Consider the following 16,760-nt stretch of genomic DNA (forward strand, 5'->3'; position numbering starts at 1 on the left):
CAATGTGAAACAATTGCAATTTGGTTAGGTTTAGGCACAACAACTACTTAGTTAGGTTAAGTATAGGTTGTGGTTTGTGATTTGTTACGTTACTTCACTTCCTTGCGCTTAGGGTAGTTCATCCTGACTCCCAGGTCTGATCCGGCTATTTGGCTTTTTTCAGCCCTGGAGTAAGGATGAATTAGCTGATGTTTTCCACTCAAGACAGTATTTTGCTAACCCTAACCCAATCAAAGAATACACTTCTTTGCAATAATTAAAACAACAACTACAATTATCAATACAAATCAGGCATCAAACCCTATTTTAGTATGGGTTAAAGGGGTCAGAGTGGTGAGGCTTCTGATTCAACAAGGATGTGAGAGCTGAACTCCAAATGAGATTGGAGAGATAAATGACAAATGTAGCTTGAAGATATCCATAAGCCTGAGGCAGGTGTAAAGTCTAAAGCTTAGATCAACCTCAGGTCAAAGTCACACTTGCCTAACCATTCACTGGGATTAGTGTATGTTTCTCAATCTCAAGAATGCAAGAACGGACATGTGTTCTTGGGGAGAACGTTCTTGCTGGTTGTTCTTGGAAGAATGAACTTGCAAGCTCACAAGCACAGAAAATGCTGTTAACAGTTTGAGACAATGCATTCTTACTGTTATTGCGCAACACCCCCAGCACAACAATATAACCACTTTATATTTAAACAAGCTCCGGACAAGAAAACCTCAAAACGTTACCACTATTGCAATAATATAGAAAAAATAAAACTTATAAAGCTTTTATTTTTTTGTTTATGGTTTAGCTCAAACACCCCTTATTTATTCAAAACAGTGGAATGTGATCCCTAATATTAGTGTTTGAGTTTAAGGCAGTTTAAATAAGAAAAAAGAATCATGCCTCTCTGAATGGGTATGCACTTGTGTGTCTTAGGTGTCCCTATTAGTGTTATGTGGAATTATCATTTTTATATTATTTTAATGCACTGTATATGGCCAGGGACAACAGATGGTAATTGGTCTCCCTTTTAGTTTACATACAGTAACATGCCATAGAATGTTACCACTTTATGTACTTTATGTTTTTTTTTTCAGAAAACAAAATACACCAAAAGAAAGTATGAACTAAATGCTAAATCTAATGTAAATACATGTCATAATTCAAACAAGTCTCCCAAAGAGAAACAGGTATCTCCCTGTCCTATCAGACGCTGCTCTCCACCGCCTCTGCCGGCTGTGCTGTGGCTGTGTGTGTGAGTGTGACTGCCGGCCAGCGAGCTCGTTAAGCCCACAGGCGCTTGTGGAGTTTAACTCCGAAAACACAGTTAACCAGAGGGTTCCCTTTAATCTTATGATGGACACGTGTGTTGTGATATTTAAACAAACAACCCATCAACAGGGAAATAAAAGCCTCCTATTTACAAGAGATCTCCAGCTTACAGCGACGTCTTCGAGCATGACTGGCCGAGCGACGAGCTAGCGGCCTCGGCAGGCACTAGCTGGCTGTTGCATCACTTTATTAATTCACCATCGATTTTCGTAAGACTGCCATTCGAAATCTGCACAGTTCATTTCTAGCCTAAATCGTTCTCAGAAGTGAATTTAGTGATAATAATTAGAATTAGAATTAGAATTAGAAATTAGATGGCGAAAATTTTAAAAGTTGGTCTCTCTATGTACCAGAAACCAGACCCTCGTTGAATGCAGAAATGAATGTTGGGATACGGGTGCTGCCAAGTGCATACAAGTTGGTGTCGGTACCTGATCTGTGCTGCCTGCACGATCCGTTATGCACATGCGCACCGTTGCACCGCGGGAATAATATTTTTATAGGCTACAATTTATGTTATTCATTATGCAGTTCAGGGCAGGTCTGTTTTATAAAGATCTTTAAATTAAGCACTTATTGTCACTGATTCAAAACCGCATATCGACGTCCGTGTACTACGCCTTGGAAACATTGACTACGTTTACAAGCTGTCAATTTTCGGGTTATGGTCGGGTTAAGGTCACTATTCGGGTTTCTGAAACATTCAGAATAACCCGTTTACATGCGTGAGCAGAGAAAGTTACTGCTGTATACATGGAATTTGTAATCAATTGCCAATATCCCGATGTAAACTGCGACGCACGGTTAGCGTCTGGACGTACCGACAACCTTAAGACGCAATAACTTTTCGGTCACCTTCTTATAAATCTCACTATCTCGGTACTTTCTGCCGTCAACAAAAGACATTATATTCATGGTTTTCACCACACTAATAAAGAAATTGGTTTCCTCCTCGCTCCAAAAGTGTGGTGTTGTGTTGCGTCTCGCCATGTTTACCTCTACTTCTTGTTTACTTCCGGTATACTGCACGCAGGTTTTCTGCATTGACATATATATATAACTATATTATTATAGTATATAATTATTATTATAACTATGTTTTCTGGCGCATACAAGAAGTTCCTCTACTCAAAAGACCAAGATTCCTTGCGAATAGAACATGCGCAGAACACAAATCAATGTTCCTTTTGATGACCAAAATTTCGGGTTAGAAAAGGGGTAACCCAGGGATAATTTTCGGGTTTTTAAAAACCGGAATATGAGCATATTCGTGTTTTTGCCAGTGTTTACATGGCCGTGCGTGACCGGGTTATTGCTAATATTCCGCTTTTGAACGGGTTATTGGCTGCTTGTAAACATAGTCATTGTTATCTTATGGACAAAATCAATGCGATTTTTACTTCCGGAACCACACTGTTGAGCTCTATTGGGACACTACTTTGGCCACAGAAGATGACGTTTTACAGGGAAACAAGAACATAGAAGAAAACAGATTGAGAAATTTGCTGCTGAAGCGCCCTCTGGTGGTCCATGTTATACTGCTCAGCTTGGTTCAATACCAGCAAAAAAATGCTGGTGGTTGTATATGATGTTGTTGTATGTTGGGGTAACAGCATTACTGCTACCGTTTATTTTTACTGGTTTTATTATTGGTTTTAGAAAAAAGAAAAGAGTTCAAACCACACTGTTAAATGACCTGTTAATGATTCTCCACAGGACTGGATGCATGGGATATTTGCATGTTTTCTCTTTTTTGGGTTTGATATGTATTTTTTGGGATTAGATTTTTTGTGGTGATCAGGATTAGCTTCTATTAATTGACTAATTGTATCTGTATTGTCCTCTTGGAATTTGTGTTAGTTTGTCTGTGAATGTTATGTTGTAGGGATATTATGTTGTCTGGGTGAGCACACCAGTCTCCTATCTGGGGATTTATAAAGAATCTATGTATAAATATTAGCATTAAATAATTCTTAATAATTAGCCTACACCGTAGCTGGTGGTATAAATTTTTATCTACAGCTTCAAGTATGCAAGGTCCTCCTGTATCTGTGTATAATGACAAAGTTCAGCCAACAGATTACCTACTGTCAACATCCACAAGACTATTTCAATTGCAAATCACACAAATGGTATACTTCACAGCCCCTTACTTTAAAGTCCACACAAGGTGGGCTGGTTAGACTTGTTTTCAGTATAATTTTACAGTTGGGCTAAACTCATAAAACAAATTTTACAATATTCTCAGTATTCACAGGTAGGAATAAAATGTTAAAAGACACATTGCCCATAAGGAGCATAGGTTGGAGACCTTATTGCAGTAGGAAATTCATTGGTTTTGAAGGACATTTTTTAACAGAGACCTGCAGTGCCTCCCAGAGGCCAAACCTTGGAATAGGTGATGACATGTATTACAGGTGTTAGATATGTCTGTGATTCTTGTATTACTTACAAGCAGAGATGGCAAAAGTACTCACTTCTCGTACTCAAGTAGAAGTACAGATACTTGTGTTAAAAATACTCTGGTAAAAGTAGAAGTACTGATTTAACTTCTAATAAAGGATTAAATATGAATTACTAAACAGACATTAATTAAGAAGTTCCCCATACTTTAAGAGCTACGCAGCACATTGGCCAGGAGTCATTCTTGATGCCTAAACATCTCTCTCAGATAAGGCCAAGGATGACTGGGAATGTCTTGCTGCTTGTCTGCTGAATCTCTGGGATCTCTCATGTCACCATCCATACTACTAGTGCTAACGTTACCACCATCATGCTGCAATGATTTGCCGAAATTTAATGCCGCCGAATCTGTCGAGTAGTCTTGTAGTGGTGCGTCAAGTATATTATCAATTAGATTGAATTCGTTATTGATGACGCGAAAAATAATCCAGTGAAATTATTTGAAACTTGTTAATGAGGACTAGGCGTGTCCGCGCTATTTTCCGACGTGCATTCACAATCACTCCTGATAGACGACCTGTTGTACAAAACTAAAGTAGCGAGCCAATTTTCTAAAATGTAAGGAGTAGAAAGTAAAAAGTCGCCACTAAAATAAACAGTAAAGTAAAAATATCTGAAAAATCTACTTAAGTACAGTAACGAAGTATTTGTACTTCGTTACTTCCCATCTCTGCTTACAAGGTACAGTAATATTGTTACAGAGAGAGAAAGCAATTAATGTAAAAACATATACTGTATTTCATAAAATAGTTTATTTAGAAAGTGCAATATACTTTACAATAATCCCTCGTACATTTGGGTAGGAAAGATAATAGGTTTTAGGCAAACTACACTTTTGAAATGGAGTGCCTGAGGTGGAAAATAGCAAGAAGTCTGGGGAAAGTATTCTAAGAAACATACTGTTGCTATGAAGTCCTCATGGTTTATTTATTCATTATTTTTAAGTAGGCCTACCTACTGTACAGGCAAAAACAGTTGAAGCAAAACAGAAAAGCAGGTGTTCGTGTGATGTTAATAGGGACTAATAAGAACTCTTCCAAAATTATTCCAGTGTGATTTTTAAAATCATCTGTAACATAAATCAGATGCACAGTATATTGTCTACACACAAGAGGTTATAGAAATGACATTGTACAGTATATTTACATTCACAGCCTGAAAAATCAGATCACAATTGCTATTTTTAAGTATTGCTTGGGATCTGCACTCCTCAGGCTTATTGTTCCAGTACTTTTTTCTTGCAGTTTAGACAATGGATGATCTCGGAGCTCTTTTGTCTTTGTCATTGGGACTTTCTGTCGTGCACAGTGTGTATAAGCCTGTGAAAGTCTGAAATGCTTCTGTATTTAATGTCTTCTTTAGCATTGCAGTAGGTAAGTCATTTGCTGGACTGCACAGAACTTTCAGTCTCTGTGTGGAGAAAGAGAGAACAGTTTGCCATTAATGGCTACAGTATGTTAACTGTGGTAAAATAACAAATCTGCTGAACTATAATCATGTCTGCCCCTTATAAACACCAACTTTAAGTAATGGGCAGCTACTGCATAAAAAGATGGGTTAGGGTTAAATGTGAGCAAACACCACAATGGTTTGGGCGTTTTCACACTTTTTTCCAACCGCAACATTTTTACATAATATACACCTGCATACTTGGGAATATGCACCAACTAGCAATCATAGTTTGGTAGAATTTTAACTGAAAACTGTCAGAAAATATATATTCCCACATATAGTTAAAAGAAGTGACATTCATCTTCACATTTCCCCAGATTCCCTTCTTTTAATGCAGTGAAACTAAATTGACAATATCAATACACATACTCAGTTATCCTGTTACAGACCCAAAATTGTGGTATTCAGAAACTAATTTATACCTTCATGGTTTTTAGTTTCTATCCTCACTCTATTGTCTGATCTACTTTTGTTTGTAACAGTAACATGTGACTGTACCTGTCTCAGTTTTCCTGGAGTGACACTTACAGCATACAGCATCCACAAAGGAACCATAAGTGTTGAGGAGAGAGTGAAAAATCCTCCAATGGCATAGCCCCACCAGGGGTATTCATAAGTGTTATTGAATTTGAGTGGAGTATATTTGACCAAGGAGAAGAGAAATGTGCACTAAAAGAAAACACAAGCAGAGAGAAGACAAGCCATAAAACTGTATTTAGTAGTAATTTGTATTACACACAGAAAAGAAAATTCACAATTGGCTGTTGTGTATTTTAATTAGTTTAAGAAAAATATACAATGGTAACTTAGACTCTGGTGTTCAGGCAAATTCACACAAGTGTACACAACAGCCATCATAACCTGTTTTCACACATTACTGATGACTTAATGCCAACACTTTGCTGCTGCAGCTCCACCAACCACCAAATCCCCATCTTTCTAGCAAACATGCAATGGCCATGTATGTTTACAGTTCTATAAGACATAATTCATCTGTTTTTAGCAATACAGGAAATGGTCAACCTTTTTGACCTGAAAAAAAGAAAAATTGAGAATCAACTGAAGTTACATCCCTCAATTGCTGGTTTTAGTTGGCTTTTTTTGCCAAGGTAACCTTCAAAAGAATTCTGAATCTTGGTCTCATCTTTTTCCTAAAGATGGTGACAACTTCAGATTTTTTGCCAAAAAGATCACATATCTAACTTATCTTACAATCATACAATTAAATATATTTTTACAGGGGAAACAAGCCATTGATGACAGATTTCTTAATCATTAAATTTCAAAAGACATTGAATAGCCTTGAGTTGCAATACAGTAACCCATCAATGGTACTGTTCTGGTACCATTGATGGTACTCACTACCTTTAGGACAGAAGCCTTTGGCAGCTGTCAAATACACTTGCTTGTTAAGCATGAACAAAGTTACAAGGCATGCCTACATCTCCAATACTTACAGTACAGATAGCTGGTGTGAAGTACTGCCAACAATATTTCATAAAAGGCCACGGTCGATATCCAATCATGTCCTTTATATTATCATACTGACGATCTGCACCTGAAGACAGTAAGTAGTGTTACATTAGAGTTATGGTCATTAAGTGAAATATTCAAACCTAAGGATATTCCCATCAAATTAAAAATGTTCCCAGTGTTGGATCATTTTGTATACAGCTCCTCAAAATTCAGCCTCACATAGATGCTATGATAGGAAACTTTATGATCTCAACTTTGATTCAAAATAAAATCCCTTAAAATAAAGCAATGTCTACTTGTCACAGGTTACACATGTCAAGGCAGAGGTTAACAAAACCAGTGATGTTTGCCTGTTCTATGTTCATCTTTTTTTTCCTCTTTCCTAACCTGTTAACTTTCTTGTGACCCCTCAGGTGTGGAAACCACTGGTTTAACCCTCTGAGGACAAAAGACGCAATGGCGTGTCCAAATAATAGTTGACAAAACTCCTACTCGAAAAGGATTATTAAAAAATTTCACTTCAGACATTTATTTACTATTTTAATCATGTATAACCTAAGACTTTGGTAAACTCATTTTAAGCACCGAAACAATTCGTACAACACATCATAAATTAAGGTTTGTTTTCAAAAGAGATTTGAGGACTTTCAAAAAGCCAATATCAACGTTTCAGCTTTAGCGCCAAATTATCTCTTTACACATTGCTCTAGAAAAAATGTGGGTCTGTCAATACGGAAAGCTGAGTTTGTTCTGAACATTTTGAAATGAAACACATGGGGATCAGTTATATGCAAATACCTTAAAAAGGTAAATTTTTAAAAATATGTAAAAATGCCCTTAGACCTCAGAGTGTTAAAAACGACTTGTCTGTACAACATGAGTTTAAAAAGAGGGATCTAGCAGTGGCTTCTTCAAACTGTATCAGGTTGCAAGTAGTCCGACTCCTTACCATAGACCCATCCAATACAGACCGACTCAAGAACAGCAAAGAGCAGGAGTGTCATCCCACTACAGGCGTAGTAGTCAAACAGCTGGAAGATATAAAGGCCTCCCTGCAAAGGAGAAGAAACTGATTCCTTCAGTGAAAATGCATCATCCACACTCTTGTGGATGGCCAATATGTTATTGTAAAAGTATTTACCGTATACAGCAGAAAATATATTCAGATTAAAATATACTGTAAATGGAGGCTTAGTTGATTAAACTAAATCAATATCATCACTCACCTCCATGACCATCATAAGGCCAGCAAAGAAACTTCCAACAGAAATGGCAAGAAGAAGGAGTTTACGGCGACAATTGCTTTGAAAGAAGTCGGGATACATGTCCGAGATGGTTGTGACCAATGCCTCTTGCAATACAAACTATGGTGATAAAAGAAATTATTTTGTATTAAAGTGCTCATATTGTGCTCATTTTCAGGTTCATAATTGTATTTAGAGGTTGTACCTGAATAGGTTTACATGATTTAATTTTCAAAAAACATCATATTTTTTGTTGTACTACACATTGCTGCAGCTCCTCTTTTCACCCTGTGTGTTGAACTCTCTGTTTTAGCTACAGAGTGAGGCATCACACTTCTGTTCCATCTTTGTTCAGAGTTGCACATTCTCAGTACCTAGGTAAGGATAACTAGCTAATCAGAAGCAGAGTATGAGGGCGTGCCACGCTAGCAGCTGAGCAAGCATTATAACGTGTGTTACAAAGGGATGCACGTTTGTCACTGAAGTAAAGGCTGGACTACAATAGAGCTGTATGGAGCAGTTTGTGAACAGTGTTTTCTGTTGGAGATGGTATGTCCCTTTGGGGTGGACTTTTGGTTTTTTCACTTTGTAAACCTATAACATGCACAAAAAAAGATATACAGTATAACACAATAAAGGAAAGGGAAAAAGCCAAAAAGCATAATATGAGCACTTTAATGCTTTCATTTAAAGTGTGTCTGAATCTAGCCATTACTTTCCAAACAAATTTGTAGTCCTACCTCACTATCTAATCCTAAGAAGAGGATCATAATGAAGAAGAAAATAGCCCAGAGCTGGGGGAGTGGCATCAGTGCCACAGCACGAGGATAAGCAATGAATGCCAAACCTGGACCTGAAAATGTACATGAAAGAAATTGTCATTTGTTTCTTAAAACATTCAAACAGTATCACTCTGGGTTTCTGTCATGCATTACAAATCTTCCATACCTGATTCAGCCACCATTGATATATCCACACCTTGCTCCTTAGCCATAAAACCGAGCACAGAAAAGATGGCGAAGCCAGCTACAAAGCTGGTTAAACTGTTTAACAGGCACAGGTAAACACAGTCTCTGTATGGGGATATAGAAACATTTGTAAACTTCGGCTCTAATCCAAACTACAGTAAGAACTCAATAACATTATGAATTAAGTACAGTTAGTGCGGATGAAAGAAATACAAACCTGTAGCAGTTGTTGCTGTACTTGTTGTAACTTCCTAATGATGTCAGAACACCTGTGCAAACTCCATAGGAGTAGAAAATTTGGCTGCCAGCATCCATCCATACCTGAGGGATTTGAATAACTTTATGTTCAGTTTGTAAAGATGCATGTGTTTGCCAAGTCGCAAAATGGTGTATTTGCATAATGTTTATTTGTAGCTTAGGTAGTAGTGTTTGTCTATGTGTTACGGTTAGGGTTAACCCCTTTGTTTAAAAAATGGTCTTATCCACCTTTAGACATGTTCGTGTTCAGTTTATGTTAAATAGGCATAGCCTGATTTAAGTTCTGTTCAGTTGACATCTTTTATGGACCCAGAACTGTGTTTTGCATATTTTGAAAATTCATTTTTGGGTTAAAAAAACAACGACATATTTTTGAAAATCCACCTGGGACTCCTCATCCGTGCCAGCATGCTAACATTCCAAACTAAGATACTGAACATAGAACACATACTTGCTAAACGTCAGCATGTTAGCATTGACACTAAGAGCATGTTAGCATGCTGTTATTACCGTTCAGCTTGAAGCACGCTGTACAGCCTCACAGAGCTGTACAGCCTCACAGAGCTGCTATCCTATAGCTGCAGACCCTTGGTCTATGGTTATATTCAGGCACTCAAAACACTTGGTTAAGGTTAGAGAAAGGTCATACCTCCGGATCAGTGAGGCGGGATGGGTCTGGGTAGAGGTAGAACATGATTCCGTCTTTGGCCCCTGGTAATGTAAGACCACGAACAAGCAACACCACCAGCATAACATACGGAAATGTGGCAGTGAAGTAGACCACCTAAGACAGAACCAACATCTTTTGTGTTACGACATGGTAACCAGCAACAAAGGATTCCATTCACTACGATAAGCTAAACTAGTGCCGGCGCTGCCGGACTAAGACAGTGCATGCACTGAGACAAAAATGCGTTTGCCCACCTATCTAAATCTAGGGGAGATGGTAGGTAACCCTATTTCAAAAAACGGTGGCGTGTTCCTTTAAGATTGCACTGTACCTTTCCTGTGGACTTTACTCCATTCCAGACACAGAAGTAACACAACATCCAGGCAAGAAGAAGACAAAGGGCCAGGTCCCAACGCACATTGCCAATTTTCTCAATGCCACCTGACAGGCCCAAGATTCTCCTCCTGTAAACATGTTTAATGAGGAACATATAGAACCAAAAAACACTGTGGCTCTCATATGATGCTTTTATTAATGTTACTTACTCCCAAAATTCTACAACCGAAGACGTGCCATTTCCATACAGGTGCAGAGGGGATGTTTGATTGTGACCATGCTCAAAACAGCCATCTTACATGAAAGAATAAAAAAGGTTGTGAAAACTGACTAACAAAGTGAACACATCACACAGTTGAAGCCTATGTGTCATAGCTGAAAAATAAAGTATTGGTACCTGTGTTCCAGCTGTTGTTACAGCTGGCCCATGGAAGCTCAGACCTGAAGGATGAAAAAAGGTAGAGAAACGTCCAAGCCAGTATAATGATGTAATACACCCCAGTGTACAAAACAACCACTTGGCTTCCATAACCTAAGCCTGTAGAGAAATAGAGATGTCAAATTGTAATACCATTAAAATCAATATTGTTGTTAGTACTGTACGTAAAACTGGGGTAGGCATTTTTGGGGCAAAGATTCCATGATAATCTTTTAGCATATTGTATTCAAGTGGTCTGAGAGAAAGGGTTGGGGTTAGGGTTAGATTTAGGTTAGGTTAGGAAGAGATTTATTGGGATTTTTTTTTAACCGATAAAGGTACAAGGTCACAGTAAACTATCTTTCTCTGCCTATCCGTTCCTCCCTTGCCAGCTGAGATGTACGGGCATGTGACCTCAGGGTGAAAGTAGGGCACAGGGGATTAGATGAAGTGGCTCCATGACGTCTCTTGAGATTTAGCAGTATCTTTATCTTTATATTGCAAAATGCAAATGCAAAAGAAATGCAAAGTCATGTTTAGACCAGGGGTCTCATTTATAAAACTGTGCGTAAGATCCTTTCTATAAGTGTACATATGCCCAAAAGCCCAAAACGTCAGATTTATAAAACCGTGTGTACGCACACCTGTGAGCAATGTTCCCTTTTATAAATCACAGATTGAAGTGTGCGTACGTGGATCAGCCTCTTATCCCGCCCTGTACACTGCCATTTTTAACCATAAATAGTCAATGTAAAGCAGTATGTTAATGACCTTGGCAGTTGTTCTTTCATTACACCGAATCATGACGACTGGCGGAGAAAAAGCAAAAAAAACTCTCAGACGCTTGGGAATTGCTGCCAATTGAATTATAATTTTGGCCTGTTGTTGCACAGTGTAGGGAAACCGGATCTATAGACTACCTTTATTAATAAAATCTTCCAAAACGGCAGGCATTACGGCACTCAGGGACAGCTTTGATATACCAGACGTATATAATAAGATTTAACAGAACTATATATTATATCCAAACAAGCCATAGTGATTAAGTTGAAGATTATATATATATATATATATATATATATATATATATATATATATATATATATATATATATATATATATATATATATATATATATATATATATAATATTTATTTTAAAAAACACTTAGCTGTCTGACATTTCCCTCTGGAAACAGCTAGTTTCACCCAGAGTGGCAAGGACCTGTATTTGGACCGGAATGGCACGGTTCCGGTGCGTTGCCCTCTCTACTGGACCCACTTCAGTACATATCTGAGAGCGCAGCTACTATTACTATTACAGCTATATTAGGGAATTTAAATCGGCAAATTAACCAGTCATTGTCATGGTCCCTGAAGTCTCTTTCTCTCCTGATTCTTCCATTGTGGGTTAGTCCTCCTGCAGGGCCAGCAGTGCCATCATGCAGCATTACGGGGGTCACCGCAGTTTTTATATGTTTACAACAATTTGTGATTGTTAATACCTTGCTAAAATCACAGCATCAACTAGTATGTATGCAAAAAAGAAATAATAACAGAACTAGCTAGTTGTGTGTGTTTAATGTGTATTTTCTTCTGATTAAAACATAACTGTTTAAACCATACAATCAAACAATTAGATCAAACGCCTTTGGAACGTAGTTGGTTGCTACAGGCAGACTCTCCGGGCTGCCTTCAGCAGCTAACGTTAGCTAGCCGGCTTTTCAGACAATGTACCATGGATGTGTTAAGCAATGTATTGGTAAAAGTTACCGCGACAACAATGGCTTCTCTTTAAAGTGGTATGGGCAGTTTTCTTGGATGGAATACAGTGTAAATAAGGACGAGCTTTTCTGCAGCATGTGCAGACATTTCCCCAGCGGAGCTGACAGCCGTCATCAGCCAGAGAGGATGCCCTCACAGAGGTAACATTAAGTCAAACGTCTTTCACGCTTCTTGTGTTATTAATTAAGTTACCTAGTAACCTTCCCAAGAAATGATGAACACTGATGATGCCTTCTATTTGAAACACATTTGTGTTTTGCCCAATAAGATAACTTATCTGTGAGTGACGTCGTTTTGAGTTTTCTTTGATCCTGTCACTGCCGTGGACTCGATACACTGTCTAAGATTTGGCACCATGCTGGCCACTTTTCATTATATCTTTCATAATTTAAACAATGCTTGGCTGGAAGTTTTCATTCTTTGAGTTTCTTTTACTGCTGGTAGCCATTTGCTGCTCATGATCTGACCATAGTCCTGAAGCAACAATGCTGTTGCATTGTTACATGTGTGATTTCTGTCAGAAGTAGGCTATTCTATGTCCTGCAGTATGTAAACGCCTTCTCTGCTGTGTGGGTTCATGTTTCGTTGCCACTTTGTGCAATAAAATGGTTAATTTTATAACAGTGCTATGCAGAGCCAATGCTGCTGGTTCTGCTGGTGCAAGTATATTTTAGCCTGAATATGCAATAGTTTGTTGGTTGAGCATTTTGTAGACCGTACTGTTATTGCCGTTGTAATGCAGTATATGTTGGAAGGTAAAATCTTTGCTGTTTTTTTCAGTTAGTACTTTTTGCTACTTCGTCTTTTTGAAAATGGCCCACTCACTTTTGTACTGGCCTGCCCAAAATACTATTTCTGCCTACGCCCCTGCTTCATGGTAAGGTGGATGATATATGAGTGAAAGAATGTGCGTGAGGCATCAATACTAGAAAATATTACAAGTAATCTTATTCCCATTTACTCTCTGCAGTCTGACTTCAGTTCATCACCTCACCATCTGCGTCGCCAATTCCTATTTTGTCTCCAAAATGTGCGTACGCATGGGTCAGAATTTGCGGGAGGACTGCGCATTCTCCCGTGAAGTTTGTTTTTTATAAATCACAACCTTTGCGTGGGAAGTGGCGTACGCACGTTTTCAGCCCCGTTTTGTGCGTACGCCACGTTTATAAATGAGACCCCAGAACATGTGTGATTGTCACTCCCTTTTTCTTGTTGTGCATATAAGCTCAGTGTTTCTGTTCACTCATTGAAGAAACTTTTCCACGCTGAGCTGATGTGCTTTTTGTGAAATCGTGTTCCTCCTATATTTGCAAATATATCTTAATAAAATACCTAACCTAAAAACCTAACTTGATTTAGTCTTCGACTGTCTTATTTGTTTCACTTCACTAAAACTTTCAAAACTCTACCCCTGCTGCAAAAGAAACTTCCACTACATCTCTTTGTTTGGATGGCAGCAGCCTGCTACAAGGACCAGCGGCTGAAAACACAGTGTAAGAGGTAACGTAAACGTGGCAGACCAGCCAGTAGTGCTAAGCATAGCTCACGGCTGCAGCTAATTCAAGTTTATGTAGCTAGCTAGAGCTTTGTATGTCATCTCACAGGGTTTTGCAAGGAAATCAGGATGGTAATTATCATAGAATCGTCGCTATATAATTGCATCTAGATAAAATTAATGACTAGTACTCGTAAAGGTAACTGCATGAAGTTGGTGTGTGCATATATATCCGTGCTAGTGTGATGCAATGTTGCCCACTCTTTTCCAATGAAAGTAGCTAGCACTAGCTCCAAAAGTTGCTAAAAGTCGCCAGATGCGTCAATATGCTCATTTCCATAAATCTTAGTGGCTGTGTTGGCTGCCTGCTGCTCACAGCCCAAGAGGAAAGGGAGAGAGAGACCCTTGTGCTGTTGGCACAAGACTCTGACCAACATGCATGGGAATGAATTACAATAGCCTATAATATATCTGATCCCCTGATGGTCTGTTCATTAGTGCTTTTATTATTTATAAAAAAAAAAACTGGCACTATGAAGACTCACCTTCAAAAAGAGGGCAGATTTTCCTCCAACATGTTATTCCACCCTGACTGGTGTACTGGCCCAAAGATGTCTCCAGAAAGAAGAGTGGGATGCCACAGGTAAACAAAAACAAAACATAAGGTATGAAGAAAACCCCTTTAAAATAAAAAAGAAATATATTGTTACATTTCTGCACACTCAATAATGACTTGTAAAAAACTATAGAGGCAGCGAGAAGAAACAGGTGTATCATAGTACAATCATAGTCTCTTTATAATAATACTGACAGAGTTTTAGGATGTCTTTCATTGCAGCATTTGCAAAATGTTGTCCTACCAGCTAATTATTAACTAAACACATTCTCCACACCTGGCCACAACAACAAAGATGTACCTCCTCCATTTTTGTAGCAAAGGTATGGAAACCTCCAGACGTTTCCCAGACCGACAATGTGTCCGGCTACTGCCAGGATGAACTCACACTTATTGCCCCACTGATCCCTCTCCTGAAGTTTGGGTTGAGTGTGTCCTGGTCTGGTCTCAAGGGCCATCACATTCAGTTTCACCTGTGAGTTTTGTCTTTGGTCCATTTCAACCTTTAGTAAGAATTGAATTAGTGTATGTCAGTGTGCTATACAGTAGATGACATGAAGCTGGCTATTTCAAGTACTGTACACAAAGATACTTTTCAGTACTCTCTGGTGGCAGTAGAGGAAAAGCCAGGATATCACGAACGTTAGTAGGATTGGATATTTTGACTATGGAGCCACATTAAAAAAATTGTGAATGTAAATTGAACAAATGTGCCAGTGTTAGCCAAAAGTCTAATTTTCAACTGTTGTCCCTTGATCCCTTTAATTAGTAATTAAAACAACAATAAAATGTATGTAAATTTGTAAAATTAGAAATGGAGAAAGCAAAACACAAACAGCTGAACAGGATAAAGAGCTTAGAGTAAGGCAAGCATTGTGCAAAGTAGGACATGTAAAATGCAGGCAATTAAAACAAAACAATGTCAATCAGACAATCAGGACTCACAGTTGAAACATGATATTCTATTGACAATGCTATCAAACGTATGGCTTGTCGGGAAATATCACATATATAAGGCTAGAGTGCTTTAGATCACACCTAATTTCCATATTTTCTATGTTAAACGACCATGTCGCTTTGACTCTAGATAGTAACCAAGAAGAAAGCCGTTAGGACCTCTCACATAATTGGTACAATATTTTGTAATAAAACATTCTTAAAGGGGTGATAGAATGCAAAACTGATTTCACCTTGTCATAGTTGAATAATGACAGTTTGGTGGGTAAATAGGACATACGGTACAGGCCAAAAGTTTGGACACACCTTCTCATTCAATGTGTTTCTTTCTTTTCATGACTATTTACATTGTAGATTCTCACTGAAGGCATCACAACTATGAATGAACACATATGGAATTATGTACTTAACAAAAAAGTGTGAAATAACTGAAAACATGTCTTATATTCTAGTTTGTTCAAAGTAAGATTGGGTTCAGGTCCGGTGACTGTGGAGGCCATGTCATCTGGCGCAGCACTCCATCACTCTCCTTCTTGGTCAAATAGCCCTTACACAGCCTGGAGGTGTGTTTGGGGTCATTGTCCTGTTGAAAAATAAATGAAAACATGTCTTATATTTTAGATTCTTCAAAGTAGCCACCCTTTGCTTTTTTTGATAACTCTTTAAACCCTTGGTGTTCTCTCAATGAGCTTCATGAGGTAGTCACCTGAAATGGTTTTCACTTCACAGGTGTGCTTTGTCAGGGTTAATTAGTGGAATTTTTTTCCCTTATTAATAAAAAAGCAAAGGGTGGCTACTTTAAAGAATCTAAAACATAAGACATGTTTTCAGTTATTTCACACTTTTTTGTTAAGTACATAATTCCATATGTGTTCATTCATAGTTTTGATGCCTTCAGTGAGAATCTACAATGTAAATAGTCATGAAAATAAAAAGGAAACGCATTGAATGAGAAGGTGTGTCCAAACTTTTGGCCCGTACTGTACATAGAAGCTCAAAGTCCCATTGACACCCCTTTACTATGAAAATCTCATATTTTGAAACTGCCGCTGAAAACGGGCGAATCTCAACAAAGCTGGAAGTTGACCTCAACCTCCCAACAAACCGGAACCTTTGTCAACCCATGGGTGTATTAAGAGAACGGTCACGCCCCAACATTTACATAGGCTACACAACTGACCTGAGATCAGGTAGTCTTCTGAATCTAGCTAGGTCATGCAGATATCTGCTATTCCATTACAAAATTCACTTCTGAAACTTTTTTATGCGAGAAATCAACTATGTAAAGCTCAAATATGGGCCA

General features: G+C 38.3%; 1 protein-coding gene across 1 annotated transcript; it reads right to left on the reverse strand.

Moving 5' to 3' along the window:
- Positions 1-4,854: 4,854 nt before the first annotated feature.
- Positions 4,855-14,997, reverse strand: LOC114553705 (sodium- and chloride-dependent GABA transporter 2-like). The gene is made up of 14 exons (XM_028575045.1): positions 14,802-14,997; positions 14,430-14,564; positions 10,585-10,725; positions 10,397-10,481; positions 10,183-10,315; positions 9,831-9,965; positions 9,141-9,244; positions 8,904-9,028; positions 8,696-8,808; positions 7,938-8,075; positions 7,661-7,763; positions 6,693-6,793; positions 5,734-5,904; positions 4,855-5,193 (listed from the first exon to the last, which is right to left on the reverse strand). Exons 1-14 carry the CDS (start codon positions 14,995-14,997, stop codon positions 5,029-5,031), a joined length of 1,845 nt encoding a protein of 614 aa, XP_028430846.1. The 3' UTR covers positions 4,855-5,028.
- Between the last annotated feature and the right edge of the window lie 1,763 nt (positions 14,998-16,760).

The sequence above is a fragment of the Perca flavescens genome, chromosome 4 (genome assembly GCF_004354835.1).
Source record: "Perca flavescens isolate YP-PL-M2 chromosome 4, PFLA_1.0, whole genome shotgun sequence".
In the NCBI taxonomy this organism is placed as follows: domain Eukaryota; kingdom Metazoa; phylum Chordata; class Actinopteri; order Perciformes; family Percidae; genus Perca; species Perca flavescens.